This window comes from Lagenorhynchus albirostris, chromosome 20, assembly GCF_949774975.1.
Source record: "Lagenorhynchus albirostris chromosome 20, mLagAlb1.1, whole genome shotgun sequence".
Taxonomy (NCBI): Eukaryota; Metazoa; Chordata; class Mammalia; order Artiodactyla; family Delphinidae; genus Lagenorhynchus; species Lagenorhynchus albirostris.
The window spans coordinates 7362880-7375285 of record NC_083114.1 but is presented as its reverse complement, the minus strand read 5'-3'; the positions used below and the strand labels follow the sequence as shown (position 1 = coordinate 7375285).

Genomic DNA, 12406 nt, shown 5'->3' with positions numbered 1-12406 from the left:
TTTGTCTTTCGTAACTGGCTTTTTTCATGTAGCATAATGTCCTCAAGGTTCCTCGTGTTGTAGCAGGTATCAGAATCTCCTTCCTTTTAAAGACTGAATAATGTCCCAGGGTGTGGATACACCGCAATTTGTTTATCCATTCATCCACTGATGGATAGACACTTGACTTGTTTCCGCTTGGTGGCTGTTATAAAGGACGCTGGGTTCTGACGGAGGTCCAGGGTGGTTTGGGTGGGTGTCTGGGTGAGACTGCTCCACCCTTGTCTTTTGCTTTGGTCAGGGTCCTCGGGCTGAGGCCTGCCCAGCTCTACAGAGAAAGAGACTGCTGCGGAGGACAACTGGCCCAGGGACTGAGACGCTCCGGTCTAGGCAGCCTGCTTCAGGGCCTGAGTGCTCCGCAGAGGGGAGGGGGGCATGCACCCCACATGGGTGCATTCAGCACCACCCTGGGGCCTCCATAGCTCGCAGGCAGGGGCCCTGGCATATTGTTGCAGGAGAAGGGCGGGGCGGGGGGGGGGAGGCGAGAGAATGGTCATATCCCAGGTCTCAGGGGAGTCCCTGGGATGGGCGGCCAAGTTAAGGGTCCTTGGCTTCGCACAGGAAAGAATTTGAGAGCAAGACAGGGTGAAATGAAAGCGGGTTTAGAGGGATACACATACCGGATGCAATGCGGACCTTCTCAGAAAGCGAGAGGGCCTTGGGGTGCGGGGTTGTTAGTTTTTATGGGCTGGGTAATTTCATATGCTAATGAGTGGGAGGGATATTCTGACTATCTTGGAAAAGGGGTGGGGATTTCCCCTGCATTGGGACACTGCCCACTTTGTGGCTTCTTATGGTCTGCCTCGGAACTGTCATGGCGCCGGTGGGCGTGTCATTAACATGCTAATATATTACAATAAGCGTATAATAAGGCTCAAAGTCTGCGGGAAGTAAAGTCTTCCACCATCTTGGTCGTAACCAGTGTTTGTCGTATGCTCAAAGGCTGTGGCATTCTTTTAACGGTTGTGCCCTGCCCCCTTCCCTCCCGTCTCATTATCACTCGTGCCCTTGCCCAGGGGGCACTGCAGGAGCGGCGTTGCCGAGGAGACTTAAGCTGCTTCTTGGACAGAGGACGTTGATGAAACAGTGAGGGCCAGAGGAGGGTAGCAGAAGTTTCCACATGGCATCTGGAGCACACAGGTTCTCCATCCCATGTTAGACACCTCCAAAGACCCTCAGATATAATGGAGAATATGCCAGCCTGGGCAGGTAGGAGGAAAAGGCCAGGGTCATTTGGGTCCATATTACTCTGTCTGGACTTTCCTGCTGGTAAAGACAGAGGACTGTGGTCTGTGCTGTGGGTAGCCTGTGAGCTGTGTCTGTTTGTCCTGGTTGCCAACCAGTCTTGTGGGAAGAGGAGTTACCTCGTTATAGCACTAGATGGCATCCATCCAACAGGTTGGGAAGTCGTGTGCAGTTCCCCAACCCCTGTCCCTTCAGAAAAAAGATGTTTTTGAGAAAAAGTTCAAAGAGGTCAGATAGAATATTCTTATCAAACAGGCACTGTCTTTGCCAGCAGGCAACTTGGAAGATAGTCTGCAAAGTGCATTATAGACTAGCTTTACAGCCCCACACAGGATCAGAGCTATCACGTGAGCAGTTTTCCTCCTCTCGGTCACTTCATCCCTCTCTCTGCTGCCCCAAAGAGATGAACACATGGACGCCAGAGTTCACATCATTATATGAGTCCATCTGGCGGGAGGTGGCGTCTATGTTCATTACAGGCGTTTTACTTCTGACACTTAGAGTCTTGCCACTTTTTTTAAGATTTCCACTAAGTGACGCTCACCTGTTTTTCTCCAACTGTTCAGAATTCACTCACTTGGGTAAGTTAACCAGGTTAAGCTCCTCTGGTTCAACTTATGGGGGGGGGGAAATCCCTAAATGGAAACATGGTGTTCCTGTCTCTTGCTGACCAGCGTTTCATCCAGTCAGGACATCTTCTGCTGGGACTCCAGTTCAGGAGGCTGGAAAGAACTTGCAAGCGGCTGCCGGGAGCTGGACAGGGAGGGGAGGGTGAGAAGGGCCGAGCAGAGCCTCTCAGAGACACAGTGCTGAGCCTACTAGAGAAAAGGAACTCACTTAGAGGGTTAGGGTCAGATATGGCACCTGACCAAGTAGCTGTGGTCAGGTGACTGGTCAGAAGACCTGGGTATCCTGGCTCTGCCATTTACTTGCTGTGTGGCCTTGGGCAAGCCGCCTAACCTCTCTGAAACTCAATGTTGCAGCTCTCAAGTGGAGAAATCATCATACCCCCACAGGGTTATCGTGAGGATGAATGAAATAGGATGCCAGGCGAAAAGATTTTATATATATGAGGTGTGGTGAGAAAGGACACACACGTTAGTTGGCAGTCGTAGATCATGGGTTCTGACTTCAAAGGATCTGCCAGGTGGACTGAGCAACCTTTGCTCACAACCAGTAGGGGCAACCCAGAGGCGTGCACATTTTTGAATTTTTAGGATGTTCTTTGGCTGTTGTGTAACAGGAACTCGAGGTGCTGCGTGAGGTTTTGCTTCAGGTCCTGGGTCAGGAGCTGCTATCTCCTGGGCTGGGCAGCTGTCTTTCTGGAAGTCTTGGCATAAACGGGGCCCAGAGGAGACTCTGCCTTTGTGGCTGGGCTCAGCCCAACCTGGACAAACTTAAAGCCGTAGCAAGAATTGTCCCCCTCCCAAAGCTGCCCACCTCAGCACTGGCTAGGGGCCCATCCTCCCTGCCACGGGTCCTCGGCGGCTGGAACCCAAGCCGGTCCCACCCTGGTCCTGTGCGCAGAGCGGGGCTTCGGGGGGTGGAACCCACTGACCGCTTTGCCTTTTCTCCTGGGCGGCCTCTGTCCAGGAAGTCCCAGGAGCACAGCTGACTTGGGGGAGGTCTGGGAAAAATCTCCTTGCTTTTTGGGGGGGGCGGGGCGGGGGATGAGTCGTCACAGATGAGAAACTTTGGAGATCTGGTAGATGGCTCTAGACTGGGGCAGACGCTCTTGGGGCGGCGTCCAGAGGGTTTGTGCAAACATTTTCTCGCCGTAGGAAGAGGAATGCAAGAGGAGGCCGCCTGTGGTACCTCTTGGACCGTTCAAGCAATGTGCCAACGCTTGTGACCGCACGGCGAGGAAGATGAGGCCGGAACCGAGGCGGGCAGGGCCCAGGAGTAGGAGAGTGGGACCCCTGCCCGGAGCCCACACAGTGCCCGCGGGCATCCCTGCCACCCGGGGGGCCAGGCCTCCCCCCTCCCCTGGGAAGCGGGCTCTCTGGACCCCTGCGAGGCCCTTTCTGGCCCTGCTGCTTCTGGTTTCCATCAAGCAAGTAAGAGCCGTTTGTATTGTTATTGTTACTGTTATTATTATCAGTTGTATGTATTTTCTGACTGTAGAAGCACTTCAGGCCTCTTGTAGGCAATTTGGAAAACGTAAAACAGTATTGAGACATAACGATCCCCCGTAATCCAAGCATTCAGAGGTAATCACTGTTCACATTTTGGCATATGTTCCTCAAATCCTTTTTCTATGCATTTTATTTTTACACAGATGGAATTAGGATGCAGAAAACATTTTGTATCCTGGTCTCGCCTTTACATCATATCATAAGCATTTTCCCATGTCAGCGTGAACTCTGCAAAGAGCATTTAGAATTCCTGCATGTTTCCTCCTGTCCACTTTCATCGTTCTTTCAGGTTTGAGTTATTTAAATTGAACAGGTGGATTTTTTTTTCCCTTCTTTCCTTCCTTCCTTCATTTCTTCCTTCCTATTATAAAAATACAGAATGCTCATTTTTTACAAAAAGGAACTTACCAAATCCAGAAAAGCATAAATACAAACTACACACCACTGTAATCCCACCACCCAGAGATCACCCCCATTCACATTTTTTGACTTATCCTTAAGACATTTTTCTACCATTTATTTACATATAGCTTTTTTTAAAACATAGACTCATCCTATAAACATTTTCTTGCAATATGCTTTTTTTCTTAACAAAATACACTAATATCACAAACTAACACTTCCATGAAACGGTTACTATGCCCCAGGTCTGGTGCCAGGTCCGGGGCCCTTATTATCTCATTTCATGCACTCAGCAACCCTGGGGAGGGAGGTTCTCCTGTTAACCCCATTTTACAGATGAGAAAACTGAGTCTCAAGGAGGTTGAACTTTCTTCCTACATCAGAAAATGTAGCTCCGTGGCATGATGTTTAAGGTCTTCAGGGGTGTATCATAATGTATGTAACTATCTTCTTTAGTTGGGCGTTCTTGGTAGTTTGTTTTATTCTTATCCAAGGAGACGAGACCTTTGCCCCTTCCCTTTTCAAGGTTCCTTTTTTATACTGGGCCATGATGTGAAGGAAATTCTGTTCCACTCACCTGAGTAAGGAAGTGTCTTGAGAAATGCTTCTCTTCTTCCTTTGGTCCACGGGCAGAGTTAGGCTCTGTTTGCAACCTCGGAATTCTGAACGCCTACTGCTCCCATGGAGGGAGGGCTGGGTGCCGGCTCTCATAAGTGTTCACCTTATCAGACTTTCTTTGGTGCTGGTGCAGAACCAGACAGGCAGAAAACCCCTACCAAATTCTCTGTATCCAAGTCCTCCCAGAGGCTGGCTTCAAACCCTCACAAAGGGTAGATGTGAGCGCAGACCGTGGTTTCATGGGATTCTTGCCATGGTGGCTGCCTCTCGTGAGTGACCAGAACCTTCCTGAGGGGACGTGGCCTGGCCTGCCGCCTGCCCCGAGACTTACTTAGTGGCAGGGCCATTGTTGGGAGAGTTGATACAGGTCTCTCACCCTTGCTTCAATTCTCTACCTCATATTCAAACGGAGTATATTCAGCTAATTGCCTGGTTTTGTTCACCTCCTATCCACAACCATGTGTCAACTGTCTATTAGGTGCCAAGCTCTCCTGCAGCACTTGGCATTTTATCCTAAATCATCTTGCCCAAACTCCCACAATGAGCCTTTGAACCCATTTCACAGATGGGGAAGTTAAGATTCACAGGAGTTACACAATCACCTGCAATGGTATAGCTTGTGAGCAGTGGAGCCGTCGCACCTACCCCCATCTATTTGCAGTCCTGTGTTCTTTCATCCCTAGCATTCCTTGGAAGCTGTTGACATACGAATATTTCTATGTGACAACCGCAGAATCTACAGTGCCTCAGGCCGGCTTATGACACTGACCAAGCCACACCTTGGTATTTTCATAATTGATAACGTGCCTGTGAGCAGTGTCCCCTCCCCGCCTCTGCCACCCCATCTGTTTTCAGAACCTCTTACCCTCCGTCTGTCCTGTGGTGTGTGTATGTAATCCTGAAGACCCTCCTCTTGGTTACCCATCTTAAAACCCATCTTCTTTCTCCAGATGTTTATGTTACAAGGCTTTGCATAGATCGCCACGATGAGTTTTGCTCATCAACGCTGGCCCTGCATGGATATAAATGACCGCAATGTGCTTTTGCCTGGAAGTCTTCATAAAATTCACTTAATGAGAAATTCTCAGGGATCGTTTAGTTTCTAAATTTGAGCTGGGAAACGGTGCTATCTTCTCACTTCTCCTACCCCTCCCCACAACTCAGTTAATTAGCAGTTGCTTTGGCATCAAAAAATATAAACCCTCTAAGGCTCTTTAAGAAGTGAATGTGTGGCTGTTTCATACTTTGCTGATGAGAGTGTAAAAAGGTGAATATTTTTAAATAAAAATTATTTTTTTGGCTAGGATAGATAGTTTGGCAGTACATTGTCAAAACCTTTTAAGAATGTATAGTCTATGACCCAGAAATTCCAATTCAAAGAATTTTTCCTAAGAAAACAAAGATGTGCTCAAATTTTTAGCTGAGACTATTTTCATTACAGCATCGTTTATATTACCAAACATCTAAAACAATGTAGATGTTCAATGCTAGAGGATTTAAAAAATAAATGATATCACATTCATCCACAGTAAATCATGGAGCTCTTAAAATGGTGTTTTAGAAGTGTAGTTCTTGAAATGGAAATATAGTCATAATATATCTTCAAGTGGGAAAAAAGGCTACAAAACAGTATGATTTCCTTTTGGGTTAAAATGAAGAAGAAAAGAAAGAAGAAAGAAAAAGGACGTATGTGAGTGCAGAGAGAAGAGTCTGGAAGGAGATGGTTATTTCTGACGAAAAGGATTAAGATTCCATCTTCTCCCCGTTTTGCTTGTCTGTTCATTTTTATTTTATTTACAGTGAAGTCTGTTCCTTCAGTAACAAAGAACAGTAGAAGTTTTATTTAAAGCAAGTCAGCAGCGGCTTTTCCCTCCTTTTCCTTGCTCCCTTCTCAGCCAACTGTGTTGTGATGCTGGCTGCCCATGCAAGGAAAAGGGGAATCACTATCAAGCTGAACTTTTCCAGTTAGAAAACATCCACCCATCATTACTTTATTTGGGTTTGGCTGTGATTGAACTTGGATTTGCCTCCTGTGTTTTTGGTGTCGTTAGGACAAATACCTGGGAAGACAGTCTGAGTCTGTCCAGCTCTTCTAGACTGACCAGATTCAGTGCTTCTTAGGTTTTATTTTTTTCTTCTGACCATGGCTGTTAGTCATGGCAAAGAGCAGGGGGATAGGAGAATGTCAGCCCAGGGACAGCTCACGTCTACAATTGATTTTATTATCTCTTCCTCTGCCGGGTCCTGGTGGATATAAACAGCACGTTATCCAAGAAAGGGTCTTTCTTTGGTGGCGTGGAGGAACGTGGAAGCTGATGATTTTGTTATCAACTTCTCTGCGGAATTTGTAAAAATAATATAGTCAGTTATGGTCCCATTAGGATGTGTATTTCTATAAACAATGTGGTCTTTTGTTCCATTGTGCCTCTTGGGCCATAACTGAGAGAGAGATTAAAAACTCACTGGAAACTGAAACCAAGGGGTAAATGCCAATCATTTCATCATCGTTACCATCCTGATGACTACTTATTGGCTAATCCCATGGTTCCCAGGTTGTGTGCTAAGGTGCCTCAGGGCACCGCTGTGAACTCGCAGGGGTGCTGTTAGATATTTTAATTTTTTGAGGGAAGCAGCACTTCATTATTATTATCCATTCCTTCGGATGACGTTGTATCTTCGCAAAGCTGGGCTTCTTTGCAGTTGCTGTGATAAAAAGCAAGCACTGCGCAAAAATCAGTGTGGGACAGGAGCACAGGTGGTGATGGCCAATCTGCTTCTCAGGTCTGAGACGTCTTACAATCCCCCACAGGCACTAAGTTTGTTCGGGTCTACCTACTTAATGAGTGGAACTTTAGATATTTCTTTTGGCCTGGGGATGCTGTGGAAAAATTATTGAGACACGAAAGGCACTGAGAGCTGAGAAAGTTTGGACACCTCTTGTCCGATGATGGCCATACTAGCTCTTTTTCAGAAAGTTGGCTATGTGATTCTCTGGAAAGATTGCAAAGCAACTACTCACAGACCCTAATGTGAATGCCATGGGATCGGGCAGGGGGGCGTGCTGGGCAGAGGAGGGAGGGGGTAGATTGGACTAATTACTCAGGAGGTGAAAACTAGCTACCTGTGGGGCTCACAGATGGTTTTTGTTTGTTTGTTTGTTTCGTTCTGTGTGTGAGTGTGTGTGTCTGAATGCCTTTTGGTGGACTGTCTCCCCAATTTACAATAGCCCCACCATCACCTGTCCCACCTCATTCTTTCAGGTTACCTACCTGGCCCAGAAAAGCACTGAGTTTGTTACCCCTTGTGAGAGGAGACAAAGCCACAAAGCTCACTGATTTGCTGGGTGATCTTAGCACAGATCACATGTTTAACCCCTGCTGGATTCATCCCAGCCCCCTCCTTGCCCCATCTCTGAGCCTCTGTTTCTCTAGCTAGAAAATATGGGAGAAAGAGGACAGTAGCCCCTGTGCTAAGGGTTGGTGTTCAGAGATGAAGGGCTAGCTCGGCCCTCCAAGAACATACGCGTAGTGAGCGAGATGAACGTGTGACCCGCCGATGACAGTACAAAGTGATGGGTTGTGTGTGGGCTCCCGGGGCACCGCAGAGGGTTACCAGCTCCAGGCTTCAGTGAGAGACGTGGCCCAATGGGACCAGCGGCCGTGAGCTTGAGTTGAGCATTGACACGTGAACTGGGAGTGAGCCAGGGGAAGCGAGTGTGGAAGGGAGGTGCCGACGGGAAGGGCAAAGATCCCAAGTCATGGGAGAGCAGGATGGGGGTTGAGAGACTTGGGATGGGTGTGGCTGAGAAGTTCATTCTTGAGTCAAGGGGTCCTGAGGGGAAGACTAGGCAGGGGACCCCCCGTTCTCAGGTCGGCCCTGGGGACCTGTCCCCCTGGAACAGCATGGAGGGGGGATGTGGCACCAATGAGGAGGTGAAGGGAACAGGAGGCCGCTTGGACAGGAGAGAAACGCAGGAGGACAGACTCGGGTGCATAGGCGGATATGGGGGTGGGGGGAGGGGAGAAGTGGGGGGCGACTCCTGGCCTCTGGTTTGTGGCTGAGAGGACGATGATGCCAGCACCGAGCCACTAGGGGAGGGGCCTGTTTGGAAGCAGAGGAAGACAGGGTGAGACCGTCACTCGACTTAGGCCAGCTGCTCATACAATCGCCTTATCTTTAGCAGACGCTGAGTCCTTTAGGGCAGAGACTGTGTCTTGCCCATCTTTGTACCCCCTTGATTCCTTCCTAATGGAAAGCCTGGCACACAGTACGTTCTCAATTCAAATGAGTAAGTTGAAGAAGGGAAAGACCCTTTAAGACCAAAACAAATGGTGCAGCTACACAACTACAAGTTGTTAGACAACCCAGGTATCTGGAAAGCCCCGCAAAATGCATGCTGTATATCCAAGGTTCTACGGGATGTTGGAAAGAAAAACGGTCCCGAAGCCTCAGTACAGTAGCAGAGCGTCTGCGACCCACTGTCTTCAACTCTGGGCCCACAGCCACCTGGGCGGGACAGCACAGGCCCTGAATTGTTCTGGCTCTTCTCTGAGCACCGTTGAGCCCTCTTAGTGTGCTGCTCCTCTCTTTGAGATGCACAGGGTCTTAGAAGCATGCAGCTGTTCTTCTGGTTGGTTGTGAAACGTCAGGATGGGCACGTTGCGTCCTCTTGAAATGTCAAGCTCATGGAAGATTCTGAAAAAAATCTTTTGTGTTTGTTTCAAACCCAATATGATTCGATTATGGAGTGCATGTGAAGTGTGTATGTATCTTGAAGGTAGGACATAAGTTACCAAAGAAATTGTTTCGAGGTGCAGGCCATTATGGACTCATCAGTGGGAAGGTTTGAGAATCGTGGTGTGAGATGATAACAAGGCCACCTCTGTGCTTGCTGCTAACTGGGGGTCTCCATGGTTTTCTCTGCTCAGGTTACGGGATCTCTCCTCGAGGAGACAACTCGGAAGTGGGCTCAGTACAAAGAGAAGTGTCTGAGAGACTTACTCAAGGAAACTTCTGGTAAGTACGTGCATCAGTTATCTATGGCTGTATATAACAAATAGCCCCAAAGCTTAGTGGCTTAAAACGGTAATAACAATGATTTATTATCTCTCACAGTTTCTGTGGGTCAGGAATTCAGACAGAGCACACTGAAGATGGCTTGTGTCTGCTCTACAATATCTGGAGTTTAGCTGGAAGACTCAAAGGCCAGGGGTTGGATTCATCTGAAGCCTGGTTCACACCCATGTGTGCTGGTGGATGCTGGGAACCAAGCTGGGGCTGTTGGCCGGAACACTTCCATGTGGTCTCTCCATATGGCCTGGGCTTCCTCACAGCACGGTGGCTGGGTTGCAAGGACAAGCATGACCAGAGGCCACGTTGCCTTTTGTGACCTTGCCTTGGAAGTCACTTCTGCCATGTTCAGTTGGGTCAGACAGTTAGAAAGGCTACCTGCCTCCATTGTAAAAGAGCATGCGAGATGGGATATATATGCGTGTGGCCATCTTAGATAAAAGCCATCTGTCACAGCACGCTGACCACCTAATCACATGACATGAGCCGCTGTTGTAGATTAACCCAGGAATCTACTGTGTGTTGAGGGGGGTGTCCTTCCGTCTCCTGTGCTGTTAACACTTCTCTTATCCCGGTCTACATTAGGTTTAGAGCATTCTAGCTAATATGTTAATAGTTTGGTCAGCCCACAACCTCTCCTGCCTACATGCTGACTCTTTGGGTACATGCAAATTCTTTTTTTTTTTTTTTTTTTTTTTAAAGAAAAGAAAGGAATAAGGAGCCTTGGCCCACTGCCTCTGAGACTGGGGACTGTGGGTGAAAGCTACCTCCTCCTTGTTCTCCTGGCTTCTTTCAGATCATTTCATTCAGGGACCTGGAGGTTGACAGGACACTATAAACTCTCTCTGCCTTTTCCTGACCTGAAGGCAGTCCCAGCCTCCAAGCTATGCCCCCCTCCCTCCTTCAGCCAGGTGGGCGGCCACCAAGGCTTGATTCATTGCAGGAACCACTCCCACCTAGAGGAATATTGCTTTCTGAGGTCAAAGTAGGGCAGGTCCTCCTGATCAGGGGCCACGCTTTGGGCAGCTCAGCCAGGTGAGCGCCCACACACTGGGTGCTGACACCTGGCCACCAGGTCCATAGGGTGCCCCGAGCCAGCCCAGAACCCAGCAGATCTGCGTTTGCAGGGTCCCGATACCAGCAACCTGGCTCTTCACCCTGAGTGGCCCCCGAGTTCTAGCTTAATAGGGAGCCAATGGTAGGAAATGATGCTTGGTAACCAGGAGTGAGGAGCTTGCAATGCGGATGTTTGGGGTCCAGCCTGAAACCCCTCATTTGACTCTGGGGGCCCATAAGGGTGGGGCTAATGTTTGTAGTATCTCATTGCCAAGTGCCAGGATGTAAATCATACCCTGAGCTTGAGGTGCCCAAATATTTCATAATGATCATTGGATTAATCTTCAAACAGAGAAATCCGACCAGGTTGTGCTTGCGTCAGGTACACATGACCAAGAACCTGGATCCTGCAAATCCCCTTATATCCACTGGTCATTTTGCACATTTCATATTAAGGGTGTTCCGGGATCTAACTGGTGAAGGTTTGACAAGTATTTAGTTAATTATGGGACAGAAGATGCTGGCTGAACATCCAAGTGTCCTCCTGACCCTGAGTTTCTGTGAGAGTTCAGCTCATGTAAAGTAAACCAAAATCAGTGTGACGTGCACATTGACATAAAAGACTGGACCACCGCCAGGGGTCAAGTTGGGTAGACAGAGCCCCAGTGTGGGGCTGCATGAAGCATTCCCGTCCTCTCCACGTGGTTCCTCATCCTTGACCTGTCTGGAGAGTGCGACGCCCCTTGCTGGTCCCTGTGCAGCCTACACCAGCTTCTGATGCCAGGGAGGTGGGTTCTGGGCTCCATCAGTTTATTTTGTCCTCTTCTTTCCACAGGCACAGTTTGCAACGGGACCTTTGATCAGTATGTGTGCTGGCCTCATTCCACTGCAGGAAATGTCTCTGTTCCCTGCCCTTCATACTTACCTTGGTGGCGCAAAGGTAATAAGTCTTATTTTACCAATTTCTAACATTTCCTTTATGGCCGGTCCATCCTGGGCAGCCCAGCCAAGGGGTGGTTAGAAGGCTCCAACCAGGTTCTTTTCTCCAGCCCGCTTCTCCCACGAAAGGTCTCCTTCTAAGCTGTCAGTAACACATCTTCCTTTTCCTCTCTGCTTCTTCTCTTTTCTTCCTGCAAGTCTTCTGTGTCTGGAGGTTCTGTTTATATCAGAGTCCTCTTTTCTTTGAAGAGCTGAGAGTCCAAGTCTGGCTACCACAGACTTTGCTGCAGTGAGAGTAAGAGTTATCACCGTCATGGAGAGGAGAAAGAGATGTGGGGCAAGACGGGGATGCTCACATCCATGCAGTTCTTGCTTCCCAGATGGAGAGGAAGGCCATCAAGACTACCCCTGCAGGGGCTTCCCTGGTGGCGCAGTGGCTGAGAGTCCGCCTGCCGATGCAGGGGACGTGGGTTCATGCCCCGGTCCGGGAGGATCCCACATGCCGCGGAGCGGCTGGGCCCGTGAGCCATGGCCACTGAGCCTGTGCGTCGGGAGAGCCCACAACAGTGAGAGGCCCGCAAACCGCAAAAAAAAAAAAAAAAAAAGACTACCCTTGCAATAGCGTTGGGAGGAATTGGTGCTTTTCAGCCCCATGGGACTTGGATGGAGAATTTTACCCTTAGCTTGCCCTGAAGTGACCATGACTTAGAACCCACCTCCACCTGCCCCAGCAGCCCAGCCTCCTGGTTGGGAGTGAAACCAGGGTGGGGAGTGAAACAATTCAAATCTAAGAACGGGCCGCTATTCTCAAGGAACATCAGTGATTACAAAGTTCCAGGCCAAACAAAATGAGAATGGCTTTCTTTCTTTCTTTCTTTCTTTTTGGCCACACCGCGCGGCTT

At 48.9% G+C, this 12406-nt stretch overlaps 1 protein-coding gene across 1 annotated transcript in view; it reads left to right on the top strand.

Annotated features, from left to right (window-relative positions):
• Nucleotides 1–3152: 3152 nt before the first annotated feature.
• The window catches only part of GLP2R (glucagon like peptide 2 receptor), a 48594-nt gene continuing 39340 nt past the window's right edge, over nt 3153–12406 (top strand). Inside the window, exons 1-3 of the mRNA XM_060135544.1 lie at nt 3153–3341; nt 9368–9455; nt 11401–11505. Coding sequence (XP_059991527.1) covers nt 3153–3341; nt 9368–9455; nt 11401–11505 — 382 coding nt within the window. The remainder of the gene's footprint in view (nt 3342–9367; nt 9456–11400; nt 11506–12406) is intronic.